General features: G+C 33.2%; 1 protein-coding gene across 1 annotated transcript in view; it reads right to left on the bottom strand.

Moving 5' to 3' along the window:
• Positions 1 to 333: 333 nt before the first annotated feature.
• The window catches only part of LOC114338382 (serine/threonine-protein kinase SMG1), a 213284-nt gene continuing 186078 nt past the window's right edge, over positions 334 to 27539 (bottom strand). Inside the window, exons 8-9 of the mRNA XM_050658765.1 lie at positions 20934 to 22757; positions 334 to 14609 (exon numbers count right to left, since the gene is read on the bottom strand). Of these exons, the coding sequence (XP_050514722.1) occupies positions 14532 to 14609; positions 20934 to 22757 (1902 nt within the window). The 3' untranslated portion in view covers positions 334 to 14531. The remainder of the gene's footprint in view (positions 14610 to 20933; positions 22758 to 27539) is intronic.

The following is a 27539-nucleotide window of genomic DNA, read 5'->3' as shown; positions in this document are numbered from 1 at the left end:
ACCGCCATCTTCAGATAGCTATTTCTGCATCCCATGCGTCCTCGGTGGAGCTATGCAGTCACAACTTTGAAACAAACATCAACAACCCTGCCTATCTCTTTTTTATTTTTGTTTTATAAATAACTAGTAAAAAATCCTGTAATGGAAGGTAAAATGAGGATGGGAGGTTTTTCTATAAAATCACCGGGCCGCTTGAAAAGTTCCAGCACGCCACTGGTGTGGTTGAGCTGGTACTGAAACGCGTGCGGGTCTATGCTGTTGATCTGCCAACGCCGGGCTGAAGGCATACCGTTATAGAACGATAAGAAGTATTCACTTAAAAAAAAACAACTGTTTGTTTTACATATTTATTGGAAATAAGAGTCGATACCAAAAATTATGTGAAATTGGGATCCTTAAAGAAAAATGAAATAAAACAAGATCGTAACAAACATATACAAATACTGTAGTCAGCGATGAGAGTTTAGATACCCAGATGAAATAATTAAAATGTGTAGGTACTGACTCTAATGTATACTGTTCATCACAATTCTTTCTAAATCAATCTACTAAAAAACAAAAATTACCCTAGCATATCCTATTAGTATAAATCTAATATTCAGTTTTAGAAATAAACTAATTTAATAATTTTTTGGATGACATTATAGTCCTGGATCCCGCGTACCAAAAAAAGGTAATTAATAGCAAGTTGAAAATTTGTTAATAGCTTAACGGTGTCTAGTCGGACAAACTTTGATGTATAGGAACACTGGAACAGGGGAAGATTTAAGTGTGGAACGTCATAAACGTAGACAGACAAGTTCATGATTGTAAAAACTAGCAGGTTGTTTATAAGTTTATTCAATAGCTAACGTTATAATATAATATATGAAACAATGTTTGTCAGACAAAAATGTTGGGCATCTTAATAAGTCTGACACGTAGAACATGTAAAATTACAGGAATTATGTTGGTGATAACCATGATACTACGACAACCCCAGAGATAAAGCCACGCGCATGAATAAGCCTGTCTCTCTCTCTTCTACGCCTACGTTACTGACCGACAAACGTCAGGCCAAATGTTAGATTTTTAACTTGGGTTTGTTACTTTATGCAGTTTGCTAAAGTTTTCGGAAAGCATAAAGCTATATTTTCGGGATAAAATTCTTAAATATAATAATTAGAAATAGTCATTACTGCCCTTTCAGCATGGTATTATTGTTAGTATTAAATATTTGCGACTACTCTTTCTAGATTAAAAAAAAAAGATTTCAACATTAATTATATAAAAACATATAATTTAAATCAAGATTGCTTAGGACTATTCTCAGTAATACATGCGATTGGAGGTTTACATGATGATCCGTCTCCTTTGCAATTTAAATACCGTCTTCGTAATTTTATTATGGGTCGGAACGATGAAGTTATTTCACTGTCAGCTAATGTAAGTAACCTACCAGAAACAACAAACATGTCGCTTCAAAACATGAAAGCAGGAAGCTCTTTGAATCTTGATTGTTACAACAATGATGTAGTAGATTCAGTGACGGTAAAAGAACCACTCTTTAGTCAATTAAATCTTCCAGTAACTTCAGAAGATGAAATCCATCAAACAGATTTTGAAATGGAAGAGTTGTATCATGATGGACTAGAAAATTTAGCTGGTTTCATAGCTTTCAAACTACGACATAAAGAGAGTTTGGGCAGTTCTACAAATAGTAACACTTCTTCCTCGTGGGTAAATCATCTCTCAGAAGGAAGTTTGGTTAAGCCTTCATAAATATTACTTACGAACTGTGGTGAACTAGAAAATATTTTTTACCAATTCAATGGGGACACTATTAAAGTTGGCATCAAAAATTATCAAAAGTCTATTGGAAAGATTTGTTCATGTTAAAATATCTGGGGATGTGAAAAAACTATTTTTTAGATGTCGGATGTATTTTCGAATGCGAGTTTTGAACCAAAAGTTGAAAGAAAAGTCTAAAATACAAAAAAAAATTGCAAAAATTGTTAAGTAAAATGAATCAAATGTAATATTGTTTTTTTTTGTTTTTGTTTTTTGTTGTTTTTGTTTTTTTGTTGTTTTTTTTTGTTTTTTTTTTGGGGCCGAGGGATGTGCTCTTTTTCTAGTCGGCGTAAAGCTGAGCGGGAAAAGAACTAATCTCAGGGGATGAGTTTTGCTTGGAGAGTCTTAGGACTTTGCACCTCCTTAAACCATCCCAAGACCGCTGGGTACTCCCAACATTGATTGGGGGTGTGTAATCTTTGATTGCACCCTTCTCGTGGTGGCCCTATTGAAACTAAATTTAGCGGATATAGACTACATAAATAGTCGATAAACAATCCCTGCGGTAATATGCAGATAGATAAGGTTATATCTGGAGAATAGGATAGTAATATCAACTCTAGTTAAAACAACCATTAAAGCAAGAGTAGGTGGAGGCTGTCCACAAGGAGGAGTTCTGTCACCTCTTTTGTCTAGGATACACTGACGATATATCAATCGTCATCAGGGCCAGCTGGTGTCTGGGAGAATGTAAGCAGCCCCAAGTATACCGGTTCTGGGAGGAACAGAGATTTCATTTGCCAAAAAAACAAAATACCTTGGGGTTTATACTGATCATAGGCTGAAATGGAATACTCACATCCTGAAAACCACACGGGAGCCACACCACTATGTCCTTGGGCAAATGTAGAAGAATGTGCGGTGAGAATTGGGGCTTATTGGACCTTTTAAAAAGGGCCAGACTAAAGAATGTAATCTAGAATAAGAGGACCACAATAGATCTGAAAAGGTAGCAGTGGAATAGGCTAAACGGCCACCTCTTTAAATCCATCTAAATCTATCTACTTAATTTTGTTTTTGTAATTTTAATACTTTTTTAAAACTTTAGTTTTTTTGTTATTTATTAATAAACCATCTTTTATTTGACGCGGTTTATTTAAAGTTTTCTGCATGTCAAGAAACCTTTTAAATTTTTGCAGTGAAAAAACTATTACGTTTTTTAGTCCAGTACCTACATAATATATTGTATTATTTTATTGGTATAATTATAATAATTCATCAAAGTATAAATTAAACAGTGTAAGAGAACAAACGAACGGCAATTTCAGTTATTTAATAACACGAAAATGTATAAAACCGTATAAAACTCTATGCTTTCCCATAAGTCTCCGTACAAGTTGTCGTGCGCTGACGTCATGCGCACACCGGTTAAAAGTTGTTCTCGAAGTGGCTTTATCTCTGGTTGTCGTAGTATCATGGTGATAACTAGCAGTCTGATTTTTGCAAGAAAGTTTTATAAAAGATTAAAAAAATCAATTGGAAGTTCTGTCAGAAAAAATCATGGGACGTTTTCGTAGTCCGACGTTCAAAACCTGTAAGATACGACAAAAATGCTGATTAGAAAACGTCGGACTACGAAAACGTCCCATGATTTTTTCTGACAGAACTTCCAATTGATTTGTTACCCTTTCATTAAACTCTCATGCAAAAGTAAGACTGCTATTCACCATCAATATAATTTCTGTCATTTGACCTGTTCTACGTGTCGGACTTGTCAAAATGCCCAATATTTTTGGCGGACGAACATTTTTTTCATAAATTATAAATATAACGTTGGCTATTGAATAAACTTAAAAACAACCTGCTAGTTTTTACAATCATAAACTTTAAAATGTTAAACGTTAAAATGACACGTCTATCACGTTTCAAAATTAAAGCTTTTCCTGTTCCAGTGTTCCCATACATCAAAGTTTGTCCGACTACACACCTTTAAGCTATGAACAAATTTTTAGCTTGCTATTAATAAACTTTTTTTGGTACGCGGGATCCAGGACTATTAATTAATTCAATTTGGTACATGAAGTCTTGTATTCTAAAATTTATTTCTATAACTGAAACAACACCTACAAAAACAATCAGTAAATGATTTAATATTATAATTTATTGATTATGATATATTTGATGAACATCTGGAAACACTTCTAGACATTTACTAGACATGGATATCGTTGTTAATAACATACAATTGACTTACACAAGGCAATAATTATTCAAATTCAAAATTTGTGACACTAATTGTGTATTTTACGCTTGTATACGGTGTCTATCAAAAGTGATGTTATCTTTACTAATTATCTTTTATAATAGATCTCTTAGGTCATAATTTGGAAATATCTACTAGGCCAAACGTGCCTCTTGAAACGTATGCGCTTTGAATAAAGGTTTTCCAAATAAAGCAGATTATCATTTGATAGGGAACTTGCACATTTTTGTTTTATTACATAATAATGTTCAGTTTCGTTTAAAAATAACATTTGCAAAATTTCACGCCTCAAAACCTTATAATAACTTAAAAGTACAAATTTAAAATCTTCTATGTTAAATCATTTCAAACTATCTAAAAAGCTCGCGAACCCTTGTGACGTCATAATATTATCATATTTTTTACATATTTACCAAGTTATCCGACTGCCCTTAGAAAAACCTCTTTCATTTTAAAAAATTATCTTAACCAAAAAAGTGAAGCATTCTAAACAAGAGAATAAGAAACTCATAAATCATATAAAAAACTTTAATATGGTGTTCGCTGAATATGTCTATCCTTATTTGTTGCCTAGAAAATTGCAAAATAATTAATAAATTTTGAGATTTTATAAATGTTCATAACTTATGTAAAAATTAACTTAGAACCTTCTTATTACACGGAATGCTGAGACTTCTTGTACTTAAATTATATTGTAAATTTCAGAGCAATTTGTCAAATAGTTTAAAAGTTATTTAATTTGTTTATCCCAAATTCATTTTTTTTAACACTATAAATCAGAAAATTATGAGGTCACTGTAATACTTCGGACAGTTTATGAAAGAAGATTTATACTATTAACTTAATTTAAAAAAATGACAAAAATTATTTTAAACAGTGTAAAATTATTTTGCAAAAACATGTCGATTTTTTGCTTACTTATAAACAATTAGAGTAACTTTTTAACCGTTACCCGTAGAAAAATTATTTTTTCATATTTAGAAAGACTGAATTTTTATACACATTTAGAAAGAAAAACAATTGTCCTAGGACAATTAGGGACGAAGTTAGCCCCCCCTTTTTTTAATTCACATGTTTTTGCAAAATAACTTTGCAATATTTAGAATTATTTTTTGGCATTTTTTTTTAATTAAGCTAATAGTGTACATCTTCTTCTTTCATAAACTATCCAAAGTATTACTGTAACTTCATCATTTTCTGACTTATAGTGTTGCAAAAAAAATAATTTGGGAAAAACAAATTAAATAACTTTTAAACTATTTGACCGATTGCTTTGAAATTTAGGGTATGATTTAAGCACCAGAAGTCTCAGCATTCCGTGTAATAAGAAGGTTCTAAGTTAATTTTTACATGTTATAAATATTTATAAAAACTCAAAATTTATGATTTATTTTGCAATTTTCTAAGCAACCAATAAGGATAGACATATTCAGCAAACGCCATATTGAAGTTTTTTATACGATTTATGAGTTTGAAATTACTCTGAAATTTGTTTAAAATGCTAACTTTTTGGTAATAGACCAAAAAGGCGAAAATTTACCGTTTTTTGATCTTCATTTGTTTATAACTATGTATATCATCAAAATCGGCTGCAGGAAACATATAGGTTATTATTATAGATGTCCATACTACTCAAAAAATTTGGTTTCGGCCTGGAGGATCACCGTGTCACCAACAGGATCTTTTTTCCTTATTTCTCTGAACTAAATATTATATAGTTCACAGCAACTATCCAAAGATTTATAAAACTGAAATACACCATAAAATGATTACAACAAGTAAATGAATACAAAACGTAATGAATTAATGGCGCTGAGTTTAAACATTACAATGATATGACGTCACGATCAATAAGGGCGCATTTTGGGCTGGCCGCTATAATTTGAATTTTATCTCGATTTTAATCGTCTTTAGAGGCCAAACGAAAGACAATAACAACTTTTTTTTCTTTGGAATATATTTTAAATTATGTTCTGTTGTGATTTATAGCATTTTTTTCGATTTTAAAATTTTATGCAAGTTCCCTATTGTACAGTACAGTATCTGCTGCACAAATATGCTGCTAGTATAGTTCGAATTAATCGTTTTCAAAATACGCCTTTTTCCAGCGACGACGTATTAAAAAAGAATGCTCTTGGTAGTTCTGAATAATTGCGGTGATGGAGAAGTCATAATGACCAAATAGTATGATAATAAATCTATTGTTATGGCTTCAAATTTTGTAAGCGTTAGAAAAAAAGGTCAGACTTAACAAAAAATATATAGAAATTTCAAGACTTGATGTCATTCGGTTCTACAACGCAAACATGAGAGAAGTCGATAAATTGGACTTTCTGACAAACCGGCACGAAAAACGGGCACCCCAAAAAATGGGTAATTTTTGATAGCTCGTATTTCCTAAAACTGTTGTCCGATTTAAGTGATTTTTTTAATATGAAATAGATGGAAAATTATGAGGGAGATCTATCTTCAGCAGTTGACAAGCTAAGATTGAATGATTATGTTTTGTCTTAAGGGGAAAGGAGCAAATTGCAAAATTTTGACGGCTGTCAAAATTTTCAATGTGTTTTAAATGTATTCACTTTTTTCGAATCCTGAGAAAACTAATAAATATTTTTGAAAAATTTAAACGCAGAATGAAAGATTACGTTCTTACCGAGGGCCGAAAGTCCCTGAAGACTTCTATAATGTTTATTTTAATAAGTTACAGGGGTGAAAATAATTTAGTGTGATTTTTAATTGCAAATATTTCATTCAAAAGAAACTTTCTATTTATTCTAAGGGACTTTCGGCCCTCGGTAATATAGTTTTCTAAGGATTCGAAAAAAAAAAAATGAATACATTTAAAACACATTGAAAATTTTGACAGGCGTCAAAATTTTGCATTTTGCGCCGTTCCCCTTAATGGCTATATGCAAAACTAAAAACACAATCTCCGTATACTTGATGTGGTCACATTGTTTATGTGATCGTATTTGATCTAATGTAATTCTATTACAGTCGGAAAAATGAAAGAATACCCATGCGTCATCGATTATATGCATACGAATCAAATTAAAAATTTCTAGTCAAAACAAAGCCTAAACTAAGTTAATACTGAAAATAAACGGATGTGACTACTACCCCACCGTACGATTTTTCGCTACGTAAGAATGTGTCAAAAATTTTTTGTGATGTTATTCTTTTTCTGATAATACCTATATATTTATTGGTAATAAATGTTACTTTTACTACCGTAATTAATTATTTGATATAGATTAATAATACAGAAATAATGTATGTATAATGTAATGTATAATGTAATATAAAGTATTATGAATTTCTCCATGTTAAAGTTGCCGGACGTAAATAGTAACAGGAATTTAAAAAATGTCGTTTAGGTCAGCTGCATTAAGTGACTTAAATGAAAGTAAACTTAATGAATTCAGATCATTTTGGTATCCAGAAAATTTTCCAGACCAGCACGATTACTCGAATAGTAGTTTATACAATCATTATCTCTACTGACGTTGAATGTTTTTCTAAGAATGACATTAGAAGTACAGAAATAGTCAGGTGTGAGTTTAAATTTTCTACTAAATTAATATAACTACGTTGAACAATTGTATCGCCGTCTCACTCTGTCAATTATAAATATGTCACTGCGTATGTCTTCAATAACGTTTTTTCTTAGCAGACAACACTTAATAATCTCTCTCTCTCTCTCTCTCTCTCGTTTGTTATTTATAGAAAAAGGCAGCAAATCCAAAATATGTGCTTGATATGATCGTTCATGGGTATTCTTTCATTTTTCCGACTGTACATGATTTTACATCCGAAGATTACTGATAATAAAATTTATAAATTATTAAACGATTTTTTTGTAATTTTTTAGATTTTTAAAATGTTACTAATATTTTTGTATCTGCTGAGGTATTTCTTATATAAAAATATAATAAGACATAAGTTATGTATGCACAAACTGCTAAAAGATACTTTTTATATATAAAATTGTTCAAAAATAATCATCGCCATTGTGTGTCAATCAATATGTTACATATCTTGTATGATAGTATATAGATTTATTACTTACATTCATCTTCCTTGTGATAGATAGACATTTATCAACATTAAAATTGTACATATAAAATGCTATGCATACTACAAGTGTAAATAGTGAACAATTAATTAAAGATACATAGTTAAGAACGCAGAATTTTGTTATATTTTCAAAGTGAGATTTGGTTGGTACATTCAGTTTTACCTATTTTTAGTCCGTTCAGATCAAATAATTTATAATTTCAGTTTTTTTGTGTTCCTTCACAATCAGAAAAATATACTATAATTATAGAAAAAAAAACATAGTCGTCACTCAAGGTCAAGGTATCTGTCAAATAAAAGCCTTCAATGGTTAAAAGCTCAATGTATTCTTTAATTTCGGGTTTCTTAAATTTAGTGTTCGGTTTCTTATATAATAGAAGAAACCACTTAGGCCTTTAAAATAAAAAAAATATATTTAAGGGTCTATCCTAGTGTAAAAGTACGAAATTCATATATCTTTTTGGGAATTTCTAAAATAAAAAGTACTTACTGTACCAATTGTTTTGAAAATTTGCATGAACATTTATTATACAAAGAAGTATTGCTGTTACAAAATCTCGTGAACCTAATTCATTCATTTGGTGACGTCAATATACGAACGAAACGATTGAATCCGACATTACTGAAAATATCAGGGTGCAGATGGGACCCTGTCGCGCAATTCGCAGCAAATAAAATAGTCGTATGTTTTTGGCTTCATTTTATTTCGGTTATACATACGCATTTTCAAGGTTCACGAGGTTTTGTACCAACTCTACACGCAAAACAATTTTCATAAAAAAATATTTTTTGACCACTTTGAAATTTTATGTTTCAGGATCTCTATTAGTCCCAATCCCTGCAGCAGTGGCGCTGTTTTTATTTTCACGGTGACAGTAGATGGCGCATAAATCGTTTAATTTTCAATATATTTTTTATGAAAATTGTTTCGCATGTACTTCTTTTTATAATAAATGCTCATGCAAATTTTCAAAACAATTAGTACTTTTTATTATAGAAATTAACCAAAAAGTATATGAAGTTCGTACTTTTACACTAGGATAGCCCTTTAAGTTCAATTTGAACATTCATGCTCACACACTCACACAATGTTAGAACAGCTAAGGAGGCGATTCCAGGTATCAGATGGGAGAGAGTATGAAGAAATGGGAGAGTATTGTCTGGTGACCACACTGAACATCAAAAATGCTTTCAAATGGTACTGGCATCTTAGATAAAATATGCAAAGTTGGTTTGGTCTGATATAAATTTCAACTCAAAAGCATAATTTCATTTAACATTAAGTAACTAAAACATTTAAACGACTAGTATCAGTTAAAGGAAACAATCAACTAAAATACATAATTTATACATAATTCGGAAAAATTTTATTAAAATGCAAAACTTTAATTTTTCATTTAAATATAATATAGGAAAAATTATCAATAACCAAAGGCCGTAAAAATTAAATCTAAAATCTTTAACTGCAACCGGTTTAAATTTATTATTATTTATTTATTTTTAACAATTATCCCAATTATACAGCTACTAATAAAAGAATTATGCCACTATTAGACGGAGAGGCAGCGCCGAAGTTGCTTACCTGCGGAGGTAATTAAATCCATTTACTAAGGCTGAAAATCAGTACACACATTCTAAATTGAATATAAATAAAAGTTATTATAGTCGGTCAGCTGTATGACGGGACAGAGCCGGTCGGTCGGCCCCAATGAATGTACAGGGTTATTCACTATATTTTGACCCCCTTGTAAACTGCTTTATTTACAGAATTAGAAAAAAAAATGTAAAATACAAAAGTTATTCGATTTTTTAATTATGATTTTTTGACATATATATCGAACTATTGACGTCATCCATCTGGACTGATGACGTAATCGACTAATTTTTTAAATGAGAATAGGGGTCGTGTGCTAGCTCATTTGAAAGGTTATTCAATTCTCTATGCAGTAATATAAACACTAAGATCATTATTTATACAGGGTGTTCAAAATTTTTTTGAATTATTAATTAAACAATTAATTTAATTTAAAAATTTTTATGGACACCCTGTATAAACAATCATGTTAATGTTTATATTACTGAATAGGGAATTGAATAACCTTTCAAATGAGCTAGCACACGACACCTATTCTCATTTAAAAAAAATTGTTGATTGCGTCATCACGCCCAGATGGATGACGTCATTAGTACGATATATATGTCAAAAAATCATAATTAAAAAATCAAATAAGTTGTATATTTTACATTTTTTTCTAATTCTGTAAATAAAGCAGTTTAGAGGGGGTCAAAATATAGTGAATAACCCTGTACATTCATTGGGGCCGACCGACCGGCTCTGCCCCGTCATACAGCTGACAGACTATAATAACTATTATTTATATTCAATTTAGAATGTGTGTACTGATTTTCAGCCTTAGTAAATGGATTTAATTACCTCCGCAGGTAAGCAACTTTGACAAGCTGTCAGCCACCTGTTCTACGTTTCGCTTGACCGACCGCAGTATGTTTCTCTACACAATCACAGATCACAGTAATCAACTGTGAAATAACTAGCTTTAGTAAATTGAGAGATATTTTTCAGCGCTGCCTCTTGGACTATATGATCGTATACCGTCATGCGAAATGTGACAATTCCATGTAAAATGTGTAACCTGTAATTTGATACTTTGACATGTAATATCACATTATATGTAAAATATAAAGGTTGGGACCAAAAACGCGTTGAAGAACGTGTGGAAGCGGTTTACCAATTTATACGGCGGCAAAAAAAGACAGAAAATATATGATAGTGCAAAGGAAAGAGAACACAGTTGGCACCCCAAAGTACTGTAACATTAATAAATATTTACTTTTTTGATAAAATCGGTTGGGCCCAGAGTAAGGATGATACACCAGCAGTGTAGGCGTTAAAATTTTTATTCAGTTGGTTAATTCATACAATGATAAAACTCTTAACATAAGGTGGTTCGACCACTACATAGTAAAATTACTACGACACTGATCGTATCAGCTCCCTAGCTCAGTCGAAAGGGGGACGTTTTAGCAGCTGTATGTTAAATCTCTTTGAACTGTGTCAGTTGACCACAATTCATCAGAAAATGATCCACGCTCCTGAGGACAATAAAAATGGGGTAGAGGCAATAAATTAGGATTGGGATGGTATTAGCTTAAGGATCATAAACAACAATAAATAATTTTGACAGAAAACTCGCTATTTCACGTTGCGTTGAATCTATTTCACGTTGCGTTGAATCCAGTTTTCAGTTTTTATATTTTTCTGTTACATTTTTCTATTTCACTCGGCCTGCCGCTCCAACGTTCCGTGTGATTTCCTTTTAACGTTTGGCTTGATTTCAACGATTTTCATTATACTAATAATTGTAGATTAAAATAAATACCGTTTAGAGAGAACAAAAATGCAGAGAATGGATCTTAGCTGGTTTTGACGTTTTCCGGTAAGAAAATACAGAGAGCTCCTCCTCCAGAAAGACTATATTGTCATAGTTTCTTGATTCGTACTTTTTATGATATTCGACTGCGATCATATGAAACTAATTGCGACTGGTGAAATCATGGTGAATGATCAAACCTCTCAAAGTCCTACATAAAACTAACCGCAGCCTTTACCAGTGGTGGATCCAGCATCTTCAAAAGGGGGGCCGATTGGCTAAATTTCTATGAAAAATAAATGAATAAATTAATTTTTTTGTAATCTTTGTATATAACTTGGTTTGAGAGGGGGGCCGATCGTCCCCATCACCCTCCCCTGGATGCGCCACTGGCCTTTACCATGAATAAGGAAAACCAAAATCTAGCTTTAGGAGACATTGGTCACATTCAGGAGACGAAAAAGTGAGGGAGCAGTTCCCGATGGAGCGGTAACAGTTGTGTTACGTCTTGTGAACGCTCCGCTCCCTAAATTCGTGACAGCCTATCACGTACTGGTATATATGTGAGGTTATACACTTGCCTCTGCACAATAAATTATTTTTTACTTCATACTCATGGTCAAAGATCATGGATTGTCTACCGCCTGCGCTATTTTGCAATTAATGATTAGTACTTGACGCCATCTTTCAATAAGTCTATTGACAAATTAACAAAAGTAGCATACGCTGGATGGAGGTAGCGAAATTAAAATGAGCTTACTGTCATGGCAACCGTTCCGTAACAAGTTCCGCAAGAAGCGCTTTCAGAGAACGAATTTCCAACAGTTGCGGAACCGCTCCGTCAGTTCTTCGCCTCTTGAATGCGACAAGTGACACCCGTCGATAGTTAAGTCTCCCGTTTTTTAGTCATAGGTATCTTTTCGTATATCCGAAAAAGATTATAATGACTATTACGGGACGCCTGCTGATACTAAACATTGTCATAATGTTTTTTGGATAACAGTAGAACGAAAGTTATTGTACAAAATCAAAGATGTCAAGACTACCAAAAGTGTCAAAAAGTCATTCAACGAAAATAAAAGATCTAAACGGGTGAGTCAATCAAACTCAAGAAGTAAACTTACGTGCATAGAAATCGGCCCACTTAAAAATTTGTCATGTCATTTTTAATGTCTCATATTTCCTAAACCTGTTGGCCGATTTAAGTGATCTTTTAAACATGTTACAGACTGATTCTTTAACAATACCACTGTAATAATATTGTTGCTAAACAGGTAAATCTTCATTGTATACCGGGTGTACCAATCAAACTGTTTTTTTTTTCTCAAAGTTTGCATCACCCTGTGGAATATTCTAGCATTTATAAAATACTGAAATTAAAACACAATGTTTCGTTTCCGAGATACGGGATGTTGAATTTTTTCTTACAAACTGACGATTTATTTTATTGCTTTAAAACCAGTTGAGTTATGCCAATGAAATTTGGTGGGTTTTAAGACGTAGTTATTGCACATTTTTTGAGATACAATTAAGAATTTAATATTCACCATTAGCGCGCATACGTGTAGTATGACCGATCATATTACCCGTATGCACAGTAATGGTGAATATAAAATCCTTAACTTTATGTCAAAAAATCCACAATAACTATCTCTTAAAACCTACCAAATTTCATTTGAATATCTCAACTGGTTTTAAAGCAATAAATAAATCGTCAGTTTGTAAGACAAAATTCAACATCCCATATCTCGGAAACGAAACATTTGCGGACATACTTTTATAAAGCCAACTGTCATTATTTTTTCATGCAGAATTACACCTTACAGTTTGTCGCACTTATTTAGAAATATCGTGTATTGATGAAGAACATGTCTAGTTGTTCAAGTACCTAACTTTTTTATTATCCAACATAAACGAATGAATCAAAAAACAAAATATTAAGAAAACCTGAGGCTATAGTTGAGTTTTAATTTCAGTATTTTATATGCTAGAATATTCCACAGGGTGATGCAAACTTTGAAAAAAAAAACACAGTTTGATTGCTACACCCGGTATGCAATGAAAATGTACCTGTTTAGCAACAATATTATTACAGTGTTATTGCTAAAGAATCAGGCTATAACATGTTAAAAAAATCACTTAAATCGGAAATCGTTTAGGAAATATGAGACATCAAAAATGACCAATTTTTAAGTGGGCCGATTTCTATGCAGGTAAGTTTATATTATTTTCTGGGTTTATAGGTAATGCTTCAGAATTATTTATTCTTGAAATTTAGTCAGCAACTATCAAAGCCGATGCAGTTAAATAAAGTTAACCGAAAACTGTTACGACTGACGTTGCAACGCCAAAATTCATTTGATGAATCTCGGCAACACGGCACTGCCAACCCAATGTAACTTCCTATTCTAAGAAATATAGTATCAAATATGAAATATTAACTAATATATAGAATGAAAACATTTAAATTAGTGTAGAAAAATCTATTAAAGTTTTTCGTTGGTTATTATGGGATCAGAATGTACTAACCACACACTTTGAAAACAAACAGGTCTTATTTTGCAAATATTATAAAAGACGAACATAAGTAATAAGTCAACTCAAGATTTTTCATAAACAGATAGTTATTTCGTCAACTGTGTAATAAACAACTTCATATTTATACTTGGTCCTGCCAACCTTGACAGAACTGATTTTTTTTTATTTTTTTTTGCCACCTCTGACAATACCTTGGACAATAAAATAAAAAGCAGCATTTAATAAAAGACTTTGCTATGTTTACAAACAGCAAAGTTTTACCGGAGTTGCAAAATTCATTTTCTCAATTTTGATGATTTTTTTCTCTTCCAGTAGACCGATGACCTCTTGCAAAAACAATAAAACTAAGCGACTTGATCCGGTTAAGCAAGTGGAATTAGATGGAGATGCTGCTTTTTCCACGTTAGCCGCACAACTCGTGCGTGCAGAGCTCTACTAGTAGAACCGACGGAGATCCAGGCGACAGCAGTGCTGCCTTCTCTGATGATTTTTCACACCCATGGAGTCCAGCCCTCGTATAGTAAAGCCAAGTTGTCCAAATTTGTTGCTTCGCGAATCACATGGTCCACCTAAAACATACATCTTTGTTTTAAACTGAGCTACAAGTATTTTAAATATGTATTACAAATGTGACCTTCCCACTTAAGCAGACAAGTAAAAAGAAATATTTATCACTGATAATTTTATATAATTGATGGATTCGACCGTTACTTGATGGAAGTTCATTTTATATAACAATAAAACACTGAAAACGTTTGTTTTCTATACTTCCACAAAATTTAATACAACTATGTGACTACAGCTGTTTCGGCAGAGTGTCTTTCTCAAGGGATTTAGATTACTATGGGTTTGCCTTTTTAAAGTCTTTAACTGAAGAGGTTGAGGAGTGGGGAACTGTTTGTCTCGAGTTATCCATTCAGAATTATATCTGTATTTTTCAATTTATTAATTTCCATAGATTCTAATAAAGATAGCTTAAGGCCTTTATTTTGAATATGCAGAATTTGAAACTGTTAATTAAAAGAATGATTATGATCTAGAAGTCGAAGTGCGTATGTAGAAGTGTCTATTTTTCTATTGTTGAAAGCCCGTTTGTGTTCTGCTATCCGTTTGTCAAAGGTTCTGCCAGTTTGACAGATGTAAGTTTTCGGACAGTCACGACAAGTTAGTTTGTAAACACCACTTTGTAGTTGTTTTCTCTTTCGGCTCTTATTGTTCTTAATATATTAGCTTAAGTTGTTGTTAGTTCTGAAAGCTGGTGTTATTCCTTTCTTTTTTATGTATCTGGCTATTTTTGTTGTTATCTTGCCAGTATATGTGATAGAGCAGAAGGTACTGGGTTCTTTTTTTGGTGGTGGATAGACTAATTTCAGGGCTTTCTTATGGAGTTTTTGCCAGTTTTTGCAAAAATAGCCAGATACATAAAAAAGAAAGGAATAACACCAGCTTTCAGAACTAACAACAATTTAAGCAAATATATTAAGAACAATAAGAGCCGAAAGAGAAAACAACTACAAAGTGGTGTTTACAAACTAACTTGCGGTGACTGTCCGAAAACTTACATCGGTCAAACTGGCAGAACCTTTGACAAACGGATAGCAGAACACAAACGGGCTTTCAACAATAGAAAAACAGACACTTCTACATACGCACTTCACATTCTAGAGCATAATCATTTTTTTAATGAACAGTTTCAAATTCTGCATATTCAAAATAAAGACCTTAAGCTATCTTTATTAGAATCTATGGAAATTAATAAATTGAAAAATACTGATATAATTCTGAATGACCAACTCGAGACAAACAGCTCCCCACTCCTCAACCACTTCAGTTAAAGACAAACACATGGTAATCTAAATCCCTTGAGAAAGGCACTCTGCCGAAACAGCTGTAGTCACATAGTTGTAATAAATTTTGTGGAAGTATAGAAAACAAACGTTTTCAGTGTTTTATTGTTATATATGATAATTTTATATTTTTAAAAGTCTCTCTCTCTCTCTCTCTCTCTCTCTCTCTCTCTCTCTCTCTCTCTCTTTTCTAAAAGACGGAGTTGAGTCGTCGACTCTCACAGACGCCACCTGCAAGAAAATTGAGGCTTTCGAAAGTTTCTTAAGAACTCGGCCCTTTTGTGAACACACCCAGCTCTTTCACACAAGGCTTTACTTTGAACTCTTCCATTTTGAACCTAAACCCAAACTAAAAGCTCTCTAGAAACATATTCTAGAAATTTTGAATGCACATAATTCTTTTTATTATGTTATGCGCTCATCTTTTAATTTTTTTTAATATGTTGTTTCTGTTCAAGCATTTTATATAATATATAAATTTTATATTCGAGACATTATTATTATAATGTCTCGAATTTAAAATTTACAATCCTCAGGAAGATCTTTTAGTTTTAAGGTGTGGTCTAGTTTTTCAAAACTGAGTTTTGTCTCACTAATACACAATGCATCACACCTACGTTTATGTACGGATTGAACTGGCCGCAAAGGGGCTACATTGGATTTTTCAGCGGTAAAATAAGCGTGCAAATTACTTGATTTATATCCCTTCTCGTTCATTTTGCTGTCCATACGCAAATAAACTCTTTCCAATCAAAATACTACAATGACAAACTTATTAAAGTATCATTAACTTGCAACCGGTTTGGAAGAATCGCTAAAGTTAAGTATCGTTTTCTATAAAGGGTTGAAAGCCCAAGTACAGGCTATGAGAAATTCAATAAACATCTACTTCTTCTTCATGTACCATGTCCTTTCAGAACGTTGGTTACCATCATAGCTATCTTAACTTTATTCACTGCTACCCTAAATAACATGCTTGTATCAACACAATGCCAATCTCGCAAGTTCTTCTTCGTCCTGGACTGCGCTGCGTTTGCCTGCTATTTTCCCTTACATAATATTTGTAGCCACCTATATTTGGAACCTCTCATTACATGTCCGAAATACTCCAGTTTTCTCTTCTTGATGCTTTTTATAATCTCATTAGTCTTGCTGAGACGTTCTAGTGTAACGGTCCGAAAGTCATTATTGTTTTTGCTTCATCCTGTATACTTAAAATCATGTTTGTGTTTCAGTATATTACGTAATTCGTTTCTCACAATATTGGATCGATCTTATGTTCTCTGGAATTTGGCGTAGATATCATAAGTACCTCAAATTATTTATTATATTCTACAGAGGATGCGGTGTTAACTTCAAAGAGCTATTTCGTGAGAAGGTACCAGGATGTCGCTGAAATGTTTTTCGTTTGATTTAATCCTATTTGCGAGAGAAAGAGTTATTGCCTTTGAAGGGGTGGTTGAAGTTTGCTTAAATCTTTTCTATTCGTTTTGAAATTAAGAATGGAAATTGACAAATTTTTTGATTGGTAAAACCGGACATGGTTGAATAATTTGGAAAAATGGGGAGAGGGAACGAGTTTTGGGTTGTGAGAGAGTTCTAAGAAAATTCGAGATCAGTTCGGGGTAGTCTAGAAGAGAGATCAGTTCTGGTAGTCTAGAGTAAGAAGCTGGTGCCTTTCCGTCAGCAGGCTCTTTGCCTTGCTGACGGAGAAAATGACGAAGTAGGCTTAAGTGGCTGCTGTGGTCGTAGAGTGTAAATTCTCGACCGTATTTTGTGATTCTAGTGATGGATTAAACACGTCCATTAGTTTTCTTTTGACGAAAAGTTTTTCGTTTTTCTTAATAAGTTTAAATAATTGCATACAATAAACGAACAATGGAATTTCATCTCTAATATAATTAATAGCTGTAGTTTATCTGTCAAAATAAGTGTCGTTATGTGCCGTGACAACAAATGTGCAGTAACATCAGGACAATGTTTAACACTTTAACTGCCGCATGGATGGACTATGGAACACCCACGGATAAAGAACACAACAAGGTACTTGCGCTATTTCTAATTGTTGAACTCTTACGTTTTCTCGCCAATTAGTAAAATGATTAAAGACTTTTTTTAACAACTTTGCTAAATTTTTAATTGTTTCAAAAAAGTAAGAATTGTGTTTAATTATTAGGTTGTCTTTACCAATCTCTATCCTTCTTATAAAGTAATCACGCATGAAAGTAGTCTCCGGTAATTACAGATATTTCAAGTAACCGGCATTCTTAGTTTTATATATTTTTTTTATAAATAAGCATATAAGCATTTTCTTTTTTTTTTATTATGGCGCCCCCCCCCCCCGAGCAATTGAGTTTCAATTTTATTTATCTATTAAGAATCCACACCCCTAGGTCTCTGAAGACTTAGAGCTACCGAGGTACATCAAAAAGTTAAGTAGCACCAAGTAGATTTTTATATTTTGTTAAATTTGTCATGTTACATATTTTTTTGCCTTTGTTATCCATAGGCGTGCTACATATAAATGTCGCCCACTGTGTTTGGGGCGTACATAGTGCTACACTAGTATTGTGGAATTTCGAATCTTCTCCACCCAAGAAATTCATAAAATTCGTCTATAGCACCATGTTTTGAAAGCCTCAAAGCGATTTAGATCGATTTTATTCTCAGTCCAAGACTCTGCCTTTAGGTCTCTGTTACATAATACTTTGGACATCCTTCTAGAAGCGACTCTGGCCTGCTCTAATCTGGATCTAACTTCACGTGACTCTCTGTGTTACAATTTAACTGATATCCAAGGTAAACAATTTTAATAACTTGCTCAAGTTTTGTATTATTTACGTATATAAACGGTTTTATATTATGTTGTTTACTTATTACGAGTATGTATTTTGGTTTTCCGTATGTTCCAGGCCTGCTTCCTTACAGCTTTCAATGACACTATCAAGTCGTGTTTGCAGATCTTCTTGAATATAAGCTAGGAGTACTGTGTCGTCCGCATATCGCAAATTATTGATGACTTCACCGTTCACAATAATTCCTTCTTGTTTTTCAGAAAGTGCATCTCTGAAAATTCTTTCGGAGTAAACGATGAAAAGCAGGGGCGAAAAGAGGCATAGTATAAATGGTATTGAAAAACGAAGTTATAGCCTCTAAACATTGTTATCATTTATAAGCTTGTATATTTCACTTGGGATTTCATCAGGATCTGACGTTTTGCCACTTTTTGATGATTGTATGGCTTATATGGTCTCAGAGCGTGTTATTAGGGGTCCTTCACAGTTAGTAATATCCGGAGGTGTACTAATCCTGTCATCTTCGAATAGCTAACGTAGTTTTCCCATTCTTTAAGTTTGTCCTCTACTTCAAATATTACTTTACCATGTTCATCATGTAGTAGTGCAGTTTGTCTCTTACTGAAGATATCAGCATAAATATCTACGCTGATAATAAATTTGGTTGTAACAAATAATATTTTGTAGGTAAATATAAAATAAAAATATAAAAAGTATAAACATTTTCAATTTCTTTGCAACACGAAAATGCAGCAGCTGCATAATACTCTGGTTAAATCGGAGAGTGCAGGAAGAGTCTATACCGGTTTCAGAGGTTTTTCCTCCTCATCAGTAGTCCCATATCCTCTTCTCTCCGATTTCCCCAGGCATCACACTTTGGGCCTTTCCGAATTGCAAAGAACGAAATGTCACGGATGTACTACCGAAAAACAAAGTAAGTTATCATTCGAAGTAGCGCAGAAAACGACAATAAATATCGTTCCCATACCACCAGATTGACAACAGGTGGAATACTTTCTTTGGTTACACCCTCCCGAGATTTTCAAAAATTATAAATCATACAGGATGCCGAGGAAATTAAGATGAGAGAATTTAAAATAATTCACAACCCATCTGCTCAGCGTGGTAAAAGTTCCAACAAGAAAGATTCCTTCGTACTCAACAAAAGAGTAAATGAATTAAAATGTATAAACATTTTCAATTTCTTTGCAACACGAAAATGCAGCAGCTGCATATTACTCTGGTTAAATCGGAGAGTGCAGGAAGAGTCTATACCGGTTTCGGAGGTTTTTTCCTCCTCATCAGAGGATCTTCCTGCACTCTCCGATTAAACCAGAGTATTATGCAGCTGCTGCATTTTCGTGTTGCAAATAAATTGAAAATGTATATACATTTTAATTCATTTACTCTTTTGTTGAGTACTAAGGAATCTTTCTTGTTGGAACTATTACCACTCTGAGCAGATGGGTTGTGAATTATTTTAAATTCTCTAATCTTAATCTCCTCGGCATCCTGTATGATTTATAATTTTTGAAAATCTCGGGAGGTTTTAACCAAAGAAAGTATTCCACCTGTTGTCAATCTGATGGTATGGGAACGATATTTATTGTCCTTTTCTGTGCTACTTCGATTGATAATTTACTTTGGTTTTCGGTAGATGGCTCTAGTACATCCGTGACATTTCGTTCTTTGCAATTCGGAAAGGCCCAAAGTGTGATGCCTGGGATAATCGGAGAGAAGCGGATATGGAACTACTGATGAAGAGGAAAAAACCTCCGAAACCGGTATAGACTCTTCCCGCACTCTCCGATTTAACCAGAGTATTATGCAGCTGCTGCATTTTCGTGTTGCAAAAAAATTGAAAATGTTTATACATTTTAATTCATTTACACTTTTGTTGAGTACTAAGGAATTTTTCTTGTTGGAACTTTTACCACGCTGAGCAGATGAGTTGTGAAGTATTTAAAATTCTCTCATCTTAATCTCCTCGGCATCCTGTATGATTTATAATTTTTGAAATTCTCGGGAGGTTGTAACCAAAGAAAGTATTCCACCTGTTGTCAATCTGATGGTATGGGAACGATATTTATTGTCGTTTTCTGTGCTACTTCGATGATAACTAACTTTGTTAAAAATATAAATCCTAAACAGTTGCACATTCGTGAAATATACTTTAGGAGCGTTTTCACCACTAAAAGTTAATACTACAAACACTGCGTTGGTATAAAGTACTTAAAAAAATAAAACTTACTTGTTCTTGTACAGAGCTCTTTCTGGCCGATTCCAGGTCTCTTCCTTCTAATTTCATCTTAACTCTACGCCACACATTCACCGCGTAGGCATTCCTCTGCTGCCCCTTCGATCCAGTCTCCTGCTTCTGAGGAACCGATTTCTCCAAACTCTCACTGAACAATTTCTGTTTAATCAACTGCGCTCTTTTCTGAGCCGATTCCAAGTTCAGTAAATTCTCGTAAATTGTCTCGGTATGATCTCGAATATAAAACAAATGATTCAAGAGGACTTGAATCTCCTCTTTGTTCAAATCTTTTTTGAAATGATTGAAAAGTGATGAAAAATGGTCGATATAGAGTCGATATTCCTGCATAAAATACTGTGTTGCTACGCTGTATTCTTCGATCTTAGTCATGATTTTCATCAAGCCTTTGACATCAGAGATTAATTTTCCATGAATGTTGTATATAGTCTTAAAATTATCCATCATAGATACCAGATTCTCGACATCAGTAAAGCTTGCTTCTCTCTTATCTATTAACTCTTTCTGGCCCATTGTTATAGTGTCTGTTAACGTTTCAGACACTTTTTGCAGCCATTTTGCATCACTAACTAAATCAGGAGTTAACATTTTTAAAATGCTTTCTTCAGAAGGCGAGAGAGACTCAGTTTTTGAATCTATATATTGACAAGCTAGTCTCCAGGTTTCAAAAGCTTTTAAAAATATTTTGTCATGTTCCTTTGTGACTTCGGAATTTGAAGATCTAAGAAACTCGTGTTTTAATACTGTACTGCATGAAGATAAAATGTGATTGGCCACTTGTAGTCCTAAGTCTAGTTGAGCATTTCTGTTTGCAACTGCGCTTTCGAAAGCTGCTGAGATTTCAACAACGTTGGGGTTAGCTCCTTTAGCCCAATTCAACCTCTGGTCTGCTTTTTCTATTAGCTTCTCTTGGTTATTTTTGGCCTCGACCAGCTGCCTATAGATACTCTGTAAGTTATTGACTTCGGATTGGATGTCGACGGTAAATTTGGTCCTTACAGAAGAAAAGTTCTGAAGTTTCAAAACTTCATCAAACATCATATTATGCACAGCCAGCTGGCCTTGCAATCTTAATGTACTGGATTGTAGTACAGTTAATTTTTGTTCTATCTTTTTGGGCTCTTGAATTTTTTCCCAGGCTAATTTTAGATTCGTTTCTAAACTAGAAGCTTGCGATAGGATATTTTGTGAAAAGATACCATCTTTAAGTAAAATACTATACGCCTTTGTGTACAATTCGTCAAGAGGTACTTTGCTTTCGGCACCGATATCTTTTTGTTCAATTTCATGAGTAACGTCTAAGCCTAAATTTTGCAGTAAAAAACACACCGAGTAGGTAATAATTTCTGGAAGAATTCCCAATAGCTTCCTAGATATAAATTCAGCAATAAACTGCTTTACTGGTTTGGTAAGTTGTTCATCGCTAAAAATAATACCAGATCCTATGCCTTTCAGTGATTGGCACATCTCTTGAACCAATCCAAAGAACTCTACAATAGTTTTTAATCTTTTTAAGAAAAATATGTCTTCTAATAAATTCCGTACTTGAACATTGAAAATATGCGGAGCGATATTTCTGGCATCTTTAACGTGGTCCAGTCTTTTCCAAGACTTTGGTATATCTAAGTTTCCTAAGGTATTCGTCAAATTTGTTATTTCTTGTGACAATTTATCAAAAAGACCATTGAAGCCCATGAGAAGCATTTTTCCTTGACTAAGCATTTCTGATTGATTCGGGATCAACGTTAAAAATTGTTTCTTCGTGAATGCCACTCGTTCTAGGATGAAGTCATAGGTGTTCTAAAAAGAAAAAAAGTTATTATTTGTACAGAGACAATAATCTCTAAAGTTAACGATTAATGAATCATAAACTGCGGAAATGGTTTCTATAAATTGTTAAAAACGTATACAGTCGGAAAAATAAAAGAATACCCATGCGTCATCGATGATATGCATACGAATCAAATCAAAAATTTCTAGTCAAAACAAAGTCTAAACTAAGTAATACTGAAAATAAACGGATGTGACTACTACCCCACCGTACAATTTTTCGCTACGTAAGAATGTGTCAAAAAAATTTTGTGATGTTATTCTTTTTCTGATAATATATACCTATTTATTGGTGATAAATGTGTTACTATTACTACCGTAATTAATTATTTGATATAGATTAATAAAACAAAAATAATGAGTATGCAAATATATGTAGTATTCTTTTTCTCATGATCATCTTTCAGTGCGTCACAGTTTTTCGATTTCTTTCTAACGCATTAAACTGTATGTGACAGAAAAAAACGCACGTCAGTGATTACATTCCATCGGTGACATTTATAACATTTATTCTAGTTATTCTAGTTGTCGATAGATGGCGCCAAAATAAAAAAAATAATTTTTTTTTAATTAGATAATAATCATCATCATCATCAACCCGTACGCGTCCACTGCTGGACATAGGTCTCCCTATGTCCAGCATAAAAGAATGGTTGGCCATTCTGTTTTATGGGCTGTTTCGCAAATGAACGTAAATGACTTGGTTGTTAATGTCATCTATTAATCTCTAATTATCTGTCTCCCATTTAATCTTTCTAAAGGTGTGGCAAATTATCGCTCCAGTGTTTTTTTTTGTATATTTATACAAAAGTATTCTTAAAGCGAAGCGTTTTAAGATGTAATAATTTTTAAGACATGTTTACCATTAACAATTTAGAAATAATTTTAAGAATTTTTTTTAATTAACAAATCAACTTCGTTGCTGTGTATTGGACACACAATATTATTACATTTAGAACATTTACTTTGATACTTGCAGTATTTCTTCTTCTTCTAAAGGTGCCTATCTTCTAGATACCTATTTATTCTTTGTCTATCTCGGGTCTAGTATAATAACTAACGATGGTAACTGTGAAGCAGAAGTTCGGAGACGTATTGGTATAGCAAAAAATGCGATGAGTCGCCTAACTAAAGTTTGGAAAGACAGATCTATCTCTCAAAATATCAAGATCAGACTGGTGAATGCCCTTGTATTCTGAATATTTCTATACGAAGCAGAGACTTGGACTCTTCGCGCACGCGAGCGCCAAAAAATTGATGCCTTTGAGATATAGTGCTGGAGAAGAATGCTGCGCATACCTTGGACAGCTCATAGGACAAACGTTTGCATTCTAAACCAACTTGAAGTTAAAAAAGGCTGTCCACAATATGTCTGCAACGAATTCTGCAATTCTTCGGTCACGTGGTTCGCAGAGGTGATGACAGTTTGGGGAGATTAATTGTTTCTGGAAACGTTCTGGCGAGAAGATCAAGAGGACGATCATCAACTAGATGATCCCACCAAATTAAGAATTCAGCTGGAAACGCAGTCTGCGAAGCTCTTAGAGCAGCTGAAGATACAGACCAATGAAAAAAAATTGTTAGGAATATTGGAAGAAATCACGATTATCAGTAATGGGAAAACGACAAGACAGTGAGAGAGAGATCTTGTAGAGATGTTGACGACCACATTGACCCATTGCCCAAATTGCGACCCATATTGCAGCCCAAATAGCATATTTTCTGTACTCTTTCTAACTGTTTATTGTAATTTGGGCGTTTATGTTGGTGTTTTTATTAACGATCATTATTTTTTCTTCTCACAATTTAGTTTTACACCGTATTTGTTACATGTTTCTACAACATTATCCATCATCCTTTGGAGCCCCTGCGCACTATCTGCCAGCAATACTGTATCGTCTGCATATCTTCTGATTCGTCCAAGGCATCTTTAAAGATATTTTCAGAGTGTATGTTAAATAATACTGGTGACAGCATGCAACCCTATCTAACCCCTTTTCCGACTGTGAAGATTTCGAACAGTTCATTTTCGAATCGAACTGTTGCTTTTTGTTCTGATGTTTCTAGGATATCGATTAGTTTCCCATGTGGAACTTTATTAAATGCCTTCTCGAAATCAATGAAACATGCATACACACCTTAGTTCTGAGTCCTGCTCTGAATCCAAATTGAACTTCACTCAGGTGTTCTTCTAATTTGGTGTATATGCGCGAGTGAATGTTAGTAAGGGGTACTTTAAGAACATGCCTCGTCAAACTAATTAATATATGTTTTTCACATTTTCTAGCGTTGGCTTTTTTGGGAAGTGGAATGAATATTGATAGTGACCAGTCTTTTGGTAAGTAACCAGTCTCATATATGTTGTTGAATAACTTCGTAAGAGCTGTGATTTGGTGTGCCTCTAATAGCTTTAAAATTTCACGATGTACTTCATCAGGTCCTGGTGATTTCCCATCTTTAATCCGCTTAATGGCCATAGTTACTTCTTCGTTTGTTATTTCTAGGCCGTAGGGGTTGTCTATTCCAGTCGGACTTCGTGCTACATCTTCGAATAATTCTTGCATTTATGTTCTTTCCATCTTGTTAATTTATCTTCAAATATAGTCAAAATGAAGATTTTTCGCCACACTTAACCTTTTTTTCAGTAATCTCTTAATTTTTAGAAGTAATAAAGCGATTTTGGAACGCTGAAAAAAAAAACAATGTGCAAGGACGCTAAAAACAAACACACGGAAATAGGCAAGCTGGGTGAAAATTGGCCCGCTGGAATGAAGGTTAAAAACATAACATTTAAACCAATTTCAAACCGTACATGTTCAGTTGTTGAATTCCAATGCTCTAAAGACTACATTGAACAGTTAAATAAGCAAATGAAAAGCGAGTGAAAATTTTCAAATTATCAAGAAACCATTTCACACATCATTATCAAATTGTTGAAGGAACAAATCTACGGTGCTTCTCAGAGGCATTTTTCAGTGCGTCACAAGTGACAGAAGAAAAGTGGCGCTATACTCGGAAAAAATTACCCGTGTTGAGCTGCCCCCCCCCCCACTTGCAAAAATTAAAAAATAAATAGGGCTGATTTATGAGCTCTCATATTCCGTAAATTAAAAATTTTGAGCTCGTTCCACGTAGCAGAAATTTAATATTTTAGTGGGGGGGGGGGGCTGAGACTACTTAAAAATAGGATTGAATAGATCTTTGCGGCAGAATTACGAGCTATATATGAGCTCTCGAAGTGATATAGTTTAGATTTTTGAGCTCATCCCCTTCACCCCCAAACAACCCTTTAATTGATTTAACTTAAGAGAAACATACTGAAAAAAATTAAAATTTATCGTATCGCGAATATAATTCGTATAGCTGATATATTCTAAGAATAAACTCTTAAATCACCCCCATTTCGATTATTGAGCTACAACTCCTTCGCAAGAAAACCACACCATCTTCCCGGTTTAAGAGAGAGTTGTACCTAAAATGAATTCAATTTATTTTTTGGCTACATATCGTGTACTAATTTATGAGCTCCCAAAATACACGCATTTATATCATTAAATTGCAATTTCTTTTGTATAGTGCAGTCAATGAAGGTAAAAATAAACTATTACCTTTAATTTCGGTGAACCTTCATGGATTTTTACGAAAATTGGTGAGTGGTTAGAGGATACCTCAAGAAATAAAGATGACATAGTGCCACCTTGCGCTTTTACCCTGGGGGTGGATACCACCCCTTCTCGGGGCGAAAATTATTTTATTAAAAGTAACTTCAAAAATCTATAGAAGGACAAATTATAAGCAAAATTTGTTATATAAAGTTATTAAAGGAAATCAATACTTTTTACAAAAAAAAATGCATGCTTTAAAGCGGTTTTATAAGTTATCATTACCAAAATTGAAGCTTTGAAAAATTTTTTATTATTAATTAAAACTGAGTTATAGGTAATTGAATGTATTTTTTTTTTTCGGCGAGGACCTACTCAAATCTTATTATTCAAGCCTAATTAGCGGGTAAACGATGCATTTTATAAAATATAAATATTTAATATACGCTTGTCAAAGTACTCAGCGATACTTAACAAGTGAGCTACTGACGAAGTTGATATCATCAAATTTAAGCAAGTTACAATGAAAATAAGACGACCCTTTAGAATTTTTTAGGAAATAGTGAAAAATAAAACATACGCCATTTCCAAAAAAATTAAAAATTTTTAGTAATTCCTATAACATTTTCTTTACTTTAGCATATGTAAGTAATGACCTTAAACATTTTGACCGATTTAGAATGCATATTTTTAAAAAATATACATTTATTTACCGATTTGAAAAAAAATCAAGATTTTTCAAATTTTCGTAAAGTATTTTCTTTTGATAATAACTCCAACAAAACTAGATTATAAAAAATGATAGAGAACGAAATTTGAGTTTATTATTAGCAAAGATTTTACTTGTCGTTTTATTTCTGTATGAATCAAAATAATCAAGATATAAACGTTTAAGGTCCGGTTTCACCAACAACAAATAAAGCAATGAATAGTTATTCCTCAAATAAAATTTAGTAGACGTTTATATTTTTATTTTGTTTCAATATAATTTCAATAATTTAAGGTTAAAGTGACGACATTACTTTCTTATAAATATTTACAGTGAGATTAACTTGCCAATTTATTAATAATAAATAGAATAAACAACTACTATCGTGTTTTTGTCGTTGGTAAAACCAGCCATCAGCTTAAATTTTACTGCGAGAACAAT

This window comes from Diabrotica virgifera, chromosome 8 (assembly GCF_917563875.1).
Source record: "Diabrotica virgifera virgifera chromosome 8, PGI_DIABVI_V3a".
NCBI lineage: Eukaryota > Metazoa > Arthropoda > Insecta > Coleoptera > Chrysomelidae > Diabrotica > Diabrotica virgifera.
This window is presented reverse-complemented; position numbering and strand designations above follow the sequence as displayed.